Consider the following 12,073-nt stretch of genomic DNA (forward strand, 5'->3'; position numbering starts at 1 on the left):
ACTCTACTTCATTACCTTTGCCTGTAACAGGGTAAGCCTCTTTCTTATGGCCACTGAGGGCGCTATGAGGCAATAGCAGCCCACCGCAAAATAAATCTAAAACTTTATAAATAAGCCTTCTGAAAAGTGGAAGAACAAACCATATTCTATGCACAGCCTCACAACTGTACAATTTCAGGTTTAATAATGTGATTTTTAGTAAGGGTTAAAGATCCCTACTGGGCCATTACAAAAAAAGATAGGATTCTGGTGGCTTAGATTAAAAATACTGGTTTATACATTCCTTTTAACAAAAAACCCCCCAAAAAACAATTCTTTTCTTGTTAAAAAAAAAAAAGAAAAAATGAAGATAAATTGTCTTCAAAGAAAAAGCGTAATCTCGGCCAGTGAAGGGATAGAAATAGTAACAACTGCAATGCATGTAGTGGCCAGGGAAGAATGAGGTCAGGCTGCTGGCCGGGCCTGCCCTTCAATGCTTGACAAACTCCAGCTCGTGCAGCGATGCTGAATTCCCCCCTGTGATAGGCTCAGTTTGATTATGCTCTGAACCGTTTCAAAGACAGTGGTGGCAGCTGGCATGCAAAGAAGGGTGTTTTGGAACAAACCAGACCGCAGCCAATTCACTTCCATGAGCTTCTACGAGAGTGGCTGACTTTGGAACAGGGATGGGGAAAGGGAAAAGGAGGGACCGAACCAAAGATAGATTATGGTAATGAGGCAGAGAGGAGACGTCATTTACTGAATGGTCTAAGCAATAGTCTGTGGCGTGCAAGCCCTGTGAACGTCAAGCAACTGTTGAGTATAATATTTCCCGGAAAAACATCTTCTTCTGTTAAAGGGCTTGGTTTTCTTCCTCCTTGAGTGACTCAGCAGCAAGTTTCATTTGCTAGAAGGGAACAAAGAAAATACTTGTAAACAGCAGCAGTGATCAGTTGCACATATGTTTAGAATTGTTAGAAGACATCGGCGGAAGCAGGCTGTCAAGACTTGCAAAAAATGTAAGCACTGACGACTCCCTCGACATAAAAGGCAAGAGAGGCACTTACAGATTGTCACTATTTTCTAATAATTTGGGTGTCCATAGAACTTATTGCAGTGCAAGGCCCTGTCTAGTTTTTCAAGCATGGCGCTGAATGACCTGGTCCCACCTTTCTACCGCCTTCATGGAATCCTCTAACAGGGAAACAAGACCAATATCCTTTTAACCAGGTACAAGAGAAAACAGAGTCAAGGCGGGAGAGAGCAAAAACCAAAGTTACACCACAGTGGGTCATTTTCCTGACTGGTTCTCTACTCTTCTCACGATGACACCATTGGCTTACAAAAGGTTAGAATATTACTAAAAACAGTGAGGCAATGGTTTGTGGCCTACTTCAGCAAGAAACTGAGATGGGATATTTTTGGCCATTATGTAAACCCATTACCCAATCATTAAAAATCCACTGTCTATGTTAATCTGAAATTTCACCATGCAGCCTTTCAGCAAAATCCACTGAAGTTTCACAACACAACAAGGCTGTGGGGTCTGGCTGCATACTCTGGTCACAGCACAGGGGTGCAATGCTGGTCCCAGTTTTGTTGATACTGCACCCAGGCCGATGCAATATAATGCGCTCAGCTGAGCGGACTGGTTAACCTGTGGTTGGACACGTGTCCACAACCCCTTATACTATAAGGGGATTAGCGCATCCAGAACTCAGATCCAACCCCCACGAAGCTACTAGCGCTCATCACATGTAAATTCATGTTGATGAGGCTAGTGGCTCTTCTCCCTGCTGCAAAAAAAAAAAAAAAGTGCGCCCAACATGCACAATTTTACTCTCCAAAATTAATGCCTGCCCCAGAGCAGGTGTTAATTTTTGAGCAGCCCACTTAATATTGTGGAACAATTGTCAGGAACAAAAGGAAAACATAAAAAAAAAAAGGGTGCCAGTGGGCAGGTTAGGAAAGGGGACGATCGTAAAACTGAGGCTCTGTTTTCTTAAGCCGCTGCCAGCCACCTCTCCTAGGTGGCTGCTGCTGAGGAGGTGCTAGGGGTGCACAATTTCCCCTAGCGCCTCCTTTTTACTGTGGCAGCCCGGAGAATAATTAGTAGACTCAATAACTTTGAGACAGAGTATTTTTATCTTTTTACACCTTACTTCCATAAGATGTGTATCATTTTTCTTGCAGGGAAAAGCTTATACACTGAGGCTGCAGGTTACATGGGTGGATTAAAGTACATTAGATACATTTGTACTTTTTAAGACAGAAAAATGTTTGACAAATATATAATGGAAGTTATAAGCCATGTATAGGAATATAAAAATCAGAGTGAGGTGTTAGCAGTCTCCTGCTCAAGGTCTATTGACCTTTTGGTAGTTGCTCAGTTTTTAGAGCCATGACACATTACTTTTGATTATATTACACAATATATATATATTACACAATTTTATTAATTACAATGTTAATCTATAATATTTATTATCATTATGTTATATTGTCATCCAGTTATATTGTTACATATGTGCCACTGTTCTATGTAAAGCCCCTTATCTCTGTTGGGCAGTTTATTGTTATATGTAAACCGGAGTGATTTGTAGTCTCTATAAGAACCTCGGTATATAAAAAATTAAAAATAAATAAAATAAATATATTTTCTCTATTCTATCCTCTCTTGCTCTGCAGCACTGTGCACTTTCTGGTTTGTCTTATGATTTTCCAAACCATATTTCATGACTCTGACCATGCATTTTCAAAAGCTTCGCTGAAGATCACAGACTTCCGACTGCCCTCATCTTAAGAGAACCATCTTCCAGTATTCCATGGAACTAACCATTAACAGACACCAATACACATGTCCTTACTTGGAAGTGTAAAGCACCATTTCCAAATTACCCATTCCGCTTGAAAGCACTGGGATCACCTCTGAGCTTAATAGCTGTAAGGTACAGTGGTAAAAATGGTAAGAGTCAGAATGATCCAATCAATTGATGTATATTTTAATGCTAAATATGAGTTTAAAACAGCAAAGTCATTACAGCAGTTTGCATGAATGAAAGCTGTGGCCCCCTCAAATGGCAAAGCCAGAGAGCCAAGCATAGTCGCACACCCCATCTGCCACATTCAGAAAACTGTGCCACATTGGGAAGCTGGCCCCATCCATTAGGATGAACTTTTATTTTAGGTTTCTGTTTTCTGGTGTTGATTCAGATCATCAGAAGCTTCCTGACTGGAAGGAAACTAACAGGAGAACAAATAGAATGGTTTGTACATTTTACTGCAGTCAATGTGGAGACATGATGAGAAATGTTTCAGGCATAGATGGCCCATGCTAAGTAGAGTGTTCCATTACGTTCTGGACACTCTGAAACACAGCATTAATCTGTGCTGTTTCCCCAGCTTAACAGGAATATTCAAGTCAGCAGACTTTTTTTTAATATCAAGGATAAATTGCAATAAGTCACTCTGGTGAGGGAGATCTCCTGCGTACAGAGCTGATTCCTGAAATATCAACCCTTAAAAACAAGAAAACTTTAGTTTGGAAAGATAAGAGTTAGTTAAGCTTTCTATTACCCACTCTATATGGGAACTGATACCAAGCTATTTCTTAGTCCATAGGGGATTTATTTGTTCTAAACATACACAGAAACTATAAACATTATGACAGTGATTAGAAAACTGTAGCCAGATTAAGTGGGCACTGACAGTAGAAGTCCTGCCAAATCTAGCAGCTCATGCATCATTTTAAAATACTCCAATGACCTCAAAATACCCGCATATAAGATTAAATGTTTTCTTAAAAATTTCCAGTTCTGTAACAGCAGTGCCCTCAAGCAGAGGGGTAGGCAACTCCCGTCCTCGAATGCTGCACTGAATAGTCAGGACATGCATCTCATCCATATTCATTGTAGATATCCTGAAAACTCCAATCAGCTTGTGGCACTCGAGGATGGGAGTTGCCTACCCCTGCCTTAGCAGAAGCAGGTTTGCCACCTCACCCACGTCAGCCTGCATAAGCTGATCCGGTCCTGGTTTTTCCCCCTTTGCATGCAAGTAGCTCTGATTTTCCTAAGAATGGGGGGGTTTCCATACCTGCAGTGATGCAAACCTGGGCCAGGATCAGCTTCTTTGGGTTAACCTGGGCCAGGGAGCATCCTGAAGTAGGCACTATTAAGTAGTGGTCCTTAACTTCAGTTCATGATAACCAAACTATCAGTATGAGCAAATGTCTCATGATAATGCTCACTGCTGCAGGCTTTCTTAATTTTACCATGTTTCTGCTATGAGCATGGAGATACCTTAGGCTTGCTTGGACATCTTTCTGCTACAGCTGAAGATAATTTAAACCTGCTCATACATTCCCTAACTAGCTGCAGAGATTCAAACCATTTTAATTGAACACTGGAACATGCTGAGACTAAATCAGTATGCCACTGTGGGACTTTTTTTGCTTGCATTAAAACCTTTTTAGTACAGGAAACAGGAACAGTTCTACAATGATTTTGAAATGCTTAGGTTGAATTTCTGCTTGTGGAGGGCCAGCCAGAGGTTAAATCTATTCATATCTGCGAGGGAAAGCATGATCCTAGGTGAGAGATTCAGCTCATACATTGACAGGAGTTTAATCCTTTTTTCTGTCGATAAGCAGGCTAAATTAGGCATTTACATGTTGGGTGACATCATCTGGCAACACCAAACAACTTCATCTCTCCAAACCAGCAGAGTTTTGTGCTCTATTGAGCATGTGAGGGAGTTGTCTTATGAGTCTCCGCAGTCATTTTTTGTCCAGGCACAGCACAGATGTGAACTGTCTCTCCTGTATTTGTTCCTATAAAAATCCTTAAAACCTTTTCAATTTGATATTATAGCTTCAGTTTTTCTTAAGTTGCCTCGCTACCTTTGCAGCCCCACAACAGCATGTTTCAGTGCTACCAAAAAAATAAAAAAACTTCATAACAATGAAGTGTGGCCTTCTCTTCCACCATGTCCGGTGAGAAGAAGAAATCAACTATGATGAACAGTTTCAAAAGTTGTAACTATGGAAAGATTATGTTCCTCAATGATGGTCGCACATGTGTTACTGATGCCTCAACCTGGAACAGGACCAGAAGTATTGCTATGCCTGTGGACAGATGTCTCCATGCTTGCAGAAGGTCTAGAGTGCACTGTATCAAGGAACTGTGTAAATCTCTCCAGAATCGCAGTAGGTCCTCATCCTGCAATGCAGCCTCATCTGCCTCACCAAGAAAAGTTGAGCAGGCACTCCTTAAAATCTCCCCTGTCTACTCAGGCCGATGTCACCAGTTGCTCTGCGTCGAGGACAAAGCAGTATCAATCACTGGAGCCATTACAGCATGTGTCAAAGAAGCACAAACATTTTAAATGGAGTGCATTGACACTGTCAATGCCACAGCATTGGCAATGCACAGTTCACTGACTCACCTGATGCATCTTCCACAGACATTAATGTACGGCACATTGATGTGCTCAATGTAGAACACGTCTGATGCACCAATGCACTTGATGTACGCTGAGAGAATGCGCTTGATGCTCTGATGCCATGGAAGCCTGCGGCCTCTATACATACTGGAGGATCTATTTTGGATCACATGAATCTGTGATGCACAATGCAAGGACCCATGGTGCAGCTCCGATGCAACTGACACAATGTTGTCGATCTGCACCATATTCCTCTACGCATGTCTCTAAAGACCTGTTGAAGGATAGTAAAGCATCCAAGGTGTCCAAATATTTACCCCATCGAAGCCATTGAAACATACACCTCAGACTTCGATTTATCAAGCTGCTTTGCCAATATGGCTCATCCTAGACCTATAGGAGAAGGGGTCAGGTTGCCCGTGTCGCCGCCAAAAACCAGGGCACTCACCTCATCTAAACTAGTGTTTGAAACTGCAGAAGCAGTGACCTCTATAGTACTGCTTACTTCTAACAGGCCACTCGTTTTCATGAAGGAGCCTATCCTGGTTTCAGAAGAGGATGTCCAACTACCTATGCCAAGCCAGAGGACACATCAATCGCTCGACCAAACTGCAGACTTGGTGAGAAATTTCTTTACCTCTCTGAACAAGGAGATGAAGGAACGCTCCAGTCTCTCCTTTCTACTATTGCAACAGTGATACCACAGATCTGAGTCCCAATATCTTTACAGAAGTGAACTCATTATCAGAACCTATACTCAGGTTCTTCCTTGTCCATCATAGTAGCTTCTAGCAGGTCAGAGGTGTTAGATCAGACTGCCCCTCCTTCAAGTCAACCAGAGGCCTCTCCCGATTCACCCTCTTCATCACTGGAGTCCTGGATAAGCAACTCAATACCTTTAGGCTTGGATGAAGACTCTACCAGCATACCCTGACTCTCTTCCAGATCCCTGGACCACACCTCACCACCAAAGGATCTTACCTATTCTAAGTTTGTGGAGAAGATGGTTACAACACTGGGTATCCATGTCCACAAAGACAAAGAGCCCTGCTCTGAACTCCTTGGACTTCTTCAAATACTGGATTCTCCACTGAACTGGATTCTCGCCCTTCCAGTTCATAACATCCTCAATGTACTCCCATTTTGGTCACTCCTACAGCTAGAAAGTTAGACCTCAAATTCAAAGTCCATCACTCACTGAGCTTTGGTATCATCCAGCTGCTTCACCAATCCATAGTAGTTGAAGCGGCTGTGAAAAAAGCAAAGATGACTGATTCACTTCAATTCTCCTCCTGGAAAAAACCACAAACTTCTAGATAACTCTGGCAAGAAAATTTTTCAAAGTGCAATCCACCAATTCTACATGGTGCAGTATATTCATGACTTCATTCAAAAGTTGAAGCCTTTCTTTCCTGCCATGAAGCAAGGCAATTACTATCCACAACCACTCTTGGTTGTGGAAGAGGGCATCTACCATCTATTCTCATCACCATACAAATTCTTTAATTCTATTTCATATACTTCCTCTGCCTCTACTGGGGTTAGATGTATGCGGTGGCTTTGAGAAAGTAGCATCCGCGAGGACGTCCATGTGAAACTGGTGGATCTCTCCTGCTTAAGGGACAATATTTTCAATGAAAAGCTCTGTGAGACAGGCACTCAGATAAAGGACCAGAATGTGGTGGTGCAGACACTATTAAGGGTTCCTGGAGAAAGTTTGACACGTCATGCATATCCAGCATAGCCCTCTGCTTCAATGGCAGGGGAGCAAGACTGATACTTCACTTTCAATGCAAAGCCAGCATAGCTCTCTGCTTCAACGGCAGGGGAGAAAGTTTGACACTTCACACATATCCAGCATAGCTCTCTGCTTCAACAGCAGGGGAAGCAAGACCGATACTTCACTTTCAATGCATAGCCAGCATGGCTCTCTGCTTCAACGGCAGGGGGGAATGAAGAAAGGTGGATCTATATTCAGGCAACAACCAACAAGGACTGAATTACATAGTCTGGATAAACAGATAAGCATGGGTGTAGCTTGCTTATTGCGGTGGTTAATACCCCTAACTAATTAAGCTATTTCACTTAGATGCAGTTCCTACACTGCTCTCTACATTAATGGCGGGGGTGGAAGGGAAATAGAATAAAAAAGGTTACTAAGAGCCAAGAGAAACAGATAAGTATGTGAGAGAAAAAAAAAAGTGTGAAAGCTTGCTGGGCAGACTGGATGGGCTGTTTGGTCTTCTGCCGTCATTTCTATGTTTCTGAACAGCCTTCAATGGTGTGACACCACTTCTACCCATACAAATGACCATATTTCCACAGAAGGCCTTACCTGTCTTTTCAATAGTAATGTCTACTGCCCCTTCTGGCCCAGCGGCAGTCTTGACAAAGAGAATGTCATTATTAGAAACATTCACAACAAACTCAGCCTAAACTGGGGCCTAGTTTTTGATCCTTCTGAATAATCAATTTCTGACTCTTCCAGTAAGGGGAAGAATCCAACATTTCATGGAGGCCTGGGGTCAGATCGCCAAGGCCTCCTCCAAATTGTGCAATCTAGCTACCAGTTGCGTGTCTCATGGCCTCCATCCCTCTAACACTGTTTGGTGCTCTATCTGGAACTATATTTACTGCAGCTTCAACTGGAAATCATTTCTCCAACGACGAGTAACAGAGCCAATCTGCAGTCTCAGCATGCACTTGGTTTCTATGCCCAATACTTCCTTATCCCCAAGACAACAGAGGAACTGTGGCCCATTCTCAACTTGAGATGCTTGAACATATACTCAGAGAAATTCAAAATGAACTCCCTTAGCATGATCCTGTCTTATATGCAGAAAGACGAATGGATGTGTGCCTTAGATCTGAAGGATGAATACACTCACATCCACTCTTCACACTGGCTATACCTCCACTTCTAGGTGAATACTTCCCACTGCCAGTACAGAGTACTTCCTGTTTGGCCTCTAATCAGTCCCTAGAGTCTTTACGAAATGCCTCACAGTAGTAGCAGCTCATCTCTGTCACCAGAGAATACAAGTTTTTCCATACCTGGATGACTGGCTTGTTGTGAGGAAATGCAAGGGATGAAGTGCTATGCTCTCTGAACTTGGCCATAGCTCTTCTACAATGCTTTGATTTTCTGATCAACTTTGAGAAATTGAGCATGGGAGCCCACTCAGAGTTCAAAATTCATTGGAACTTGGATAAACTCAATACAGGAAAGAGCATTCCTGTCTCCGCACTAAGGGGTAGATTTTCAAAGCAGACACACGCAAGTTATAAAATCAGGGGTCGGCGGGCGCAAGGGGTTGCACAATTGTGCACCTTGCACGTGCTGAGCTGCGCTGCCTTCCCCATTCCCTCCCAGGCCGCTCCAAAATTGGAGCGGCCTGGAAGGGAACCTCCCTTCCCCCTAACCTAGCCTTCCCACCCCTTCCCCCACTAGCCCTACTCTAACCCCATCCTGACCTGAGGCAGGCGCAGGTTGTGCACGCCGGCAGCCTGCTGGCACGCGATCCTCTGACACAGCGGCAATGGCAAGATGGGACCCCAAGATGGGCACAGGGAGAATCCAGTGGAACAGCCTCAAGATTCAGTCTGTAGCCATGCTGGGTGATGGACAGGACCCACTGATCTGAAGTCACGGATGGCCACTGATCTCCAAAGAAATGGAGCCGGCTCGTGACCGGTGGGTCCTCCGGCACTGGCAGAGACCACTGGCTTATGCTCCTTCGCAGCCAGTCAAAACCCTATAGCAGGGCTAGCCTGGGGCACTGACTGAGGCCTGGGGCCCCGCTGCTTTGAGATTTGCCCCTAGCACTCATCTGCTGTGGTCGGGAGCGAGGGGCAGGAGGATAGTACTTCCTTTGCCTATAGAAAGGCCAACTTGGCCCAGGCCAGGAAGACCTCTTAGAAGCTGATGGAGAGGCCAAGACACTGGCTGATAAATGCTGAAGGGTCTCATGGTGATCCTTCAGCTGTGTGACTGCATCCTTCAACTTCTCACCAAAAAGGTTATCCCTGGTGCAAGGCACATCAGCCAGCCGTTCCTGAACCTCAGGGCGAAGGTCTGAGCCACAGAGCCAAGCGAGGTGCCTCACAGATATGCCGGCCGCAGCCAGCCGGCCCGTCTCGAAGACATCGTAGGCAGCATGCACTTCGTGCTTCCCACACTTAAGGCCCTTTTGGACAATAGCTATAAGGGCTTCCTGAAGCTGCTGGGCAAGGTCTTCTGCAACTTCCTGGACTTGCTTCCAGAGGCTACGGATGTATTGGGTCATGGATAAAAGGTAGGAAGTGATACAGGCTACCAACATGGAGCCTTGAAACACTCTCCAACCCATAACATCCCACACCGTTTTCTCCTTGCCAGGCAGAGCCAAGGCATAAGTTTTCGACCTCTTTGCCTTCTTCAGCGCAGACTCTACTACCACCGACTAGTTTGGAAGCTGGCGCTTATCAAAGCCCACAGCCTGCTGCACGAGATACATCTCATCAGCCTCCCTGTTCACCGGGGCCACGGAGAAGAGGTGTTCCCAAAGTCTAAGAAGCAACTCCCAGAAAATCTCGTGAACAGAGACCGCCACCACTTCTTTTGGGGCATCCACGAACTGAAGAATCTCTAGCATTTTATGGCAGGCATCCTCTTCTGTCACAAGCTAGAAGGGTACGGCTTCAGCCATAGCCTGGACAAACCCTGCAAAGGTCAGGTCTTCCGGTGGAGATCATCGCCGCTGCTCTGAGGGAGAAGGGTCTGACAGAAGACCATCAGAATCTGCCAACGAGGCATTGGAAGTATTACTTCCCCAAGGGTCATAAGGGCCCTCAGGCTCATTGAGACTGCCCGGAGAGAGAGACCGGGGAGCACTGGGCGCATACCGGGATGGAGGTACCAAGGGACCTGAGGGTCCAGACACCGGCCCAGGCAGTGCAGAATGAGGCACGGGGAATCCCAGTGGTGCAGAAGTCATAGATGGGCCCTCATCCCTGGAGATGTCCCCAATAAGGACTGGCTCAGATGCCTTACGCTTCGGTGCCTGACGGGTCACTGAAGAATCACAGGGCACCGGTAACAACTGTGTCAGGAGGACAGAGTCAGTCCAACAACGGCTCCAACCTGGCACCACAGGCATCAGGATTGGCGCTGGAGAAGGCACTGGTGGCGGGAGCACTGGCTCACTGTTGCGCAAAACGTGTTCCACTGCCAGGCACACCCAACGCTCAAGCTCCACCTTGAAAGCCTTCGATGAAAGGGCAGGCTGAGAGAGGAGAGGAGAGGCCAGTTTCTCCTCGGAACGTCGAGGAGGGTGTGTGCCAGACACTGGGATTGGTATGGATGGCCTCGGGCCACTGGACTTGAGGGAGGATGGGGCTTCCTCTCACTGGGGCTGCTTTGGGGGCAAGGCGGCAAGCGCCATGGCCAGCCAGAACCTGGCACATGCGAGGATGGAGACTGGTGACGGTGTTTCCGAGACATCCCATGATGCTCGGCCTGGTCTTTTCCCAGCGCCGAGGATGAGGACAATGATTCAGAAGTCTGCAACTTAGAGGAGACCGACACTGGTTGATCCCTGGAGCCTTTCTCCCCCGAAGGCCTCGGGGAAGGAGTGGCCACTGAAGGATCGGGGATGAATGGTTCCCTACAGTCCTTGGGAGTCGATGGCATCCATGCAGGAGTGGAAGGCTTGGACTTACCTGAACTGAAAACCTTCTCCATCTTGTCCAGCCTGGCCCGACGGTCCTTTGGAATCATCTGAGCACACAGTTCGCAGCCTCAAACATTGTGTGATGGCTCCAGGCACAACATGCATACTGTGCGGATTCGTTAAGGACACAGTCCGGGGGTACTGAGGCATCGACAGAAGCCCGATGCCACCATGAGGTGCACAGGAGACCGCAAAGGCGTGATGACCAGAGGACACCGAAGGAGAGGAATAAGCTCACCGACCGCCGAGAAAACAAATGGGGAACCAGAGAGAGACCCAGCGTAGGAAAAAAGGAAGCGAAAAAAACACACTTCATGGATAGAAAAAAAAAAAAAAAAAGATTATGAATGTGTTGTGGTGATCCTGACCAGCTGCAATGCACAAAGCTAAGAAATATTAAATGATGCCAGATATTAAACTTTGTTTTTAATATAACATTTTTGAAAAGTATGGAAAATATACATTTAAATAAAAATCATGACTGTGTACCTACCGAAAAGACAGATTTTCAAGCCTACTGCACCAGAGAGGCAACTAACAATTAGTTACAAGCAGACTAATGGTGTAGACAGAGAAGCAGGCATCCTGAAACTAACTGAAATGACCAATTTACAGAACATCTAAGGGGAGTATCTAGCCAGGTAAGAAATGCTAAAATGCATGTTATAATGAGGCCAATAATGAAAATATGAAAAACAGAAAACGTATCTAGCTAAAAGGATATTTAATGGGATAAATGTCCTGAATATCCTCAAATAAAGTTACCTGGTTGTATATATATAGCTGGATAACTTTGAAACCTAACCGGCTACGTTTAAGTTTCAAAGTTATCCAGGAACATGTTTCCTAGATCACTTTATCTTAACTGGCTATGCAAAAGACAGATCTGATTAGACTGTGTAAGGCTTGAGGCCCAGTCCTGCAGCCTCCACCCAGAAAAC

General features: G+C 45.3%; 1 protein-coding gene across 1 annotated transcript in view; it reads right to left on the reverse strand.

Moving 5' to 3' along the window:
- Positions 1-325: 325 nt before the first annotated feature.
- ANO10 (anoctamin 10) overlaps positions 326-12,073 on the reverse strand; it is a 536,131-nt gene continuing 524,383 nt past the window's right edge. The window contains exon 13 of the mRNA XM_029589377.1: positions 326-886. Within this exon, the coding sequence (XP_029445237.1) occupies positions 833-886 (54 nt within the window). The 3' untranslated portion in view covers positions 326-832. The remainder of the gene's footprint in view (positions 887-12,073) is intronic.

The sequence above is a fragment of the Rhinatrema bivittatum genome, chromosome 2 (genome assembly GCF_901001135.1).
Source record: "Rhinatrema bivittatum chromosome 2, aRhiBiv1.1, whole genome shotgun sequence".
Lineage (NCBI taxonomy): Eukaryota > Metazoa > Chordata > Amphibia > Gymnophiona > Rhinatrematidae > Rhinatrema > Rhinatrema bivittatum.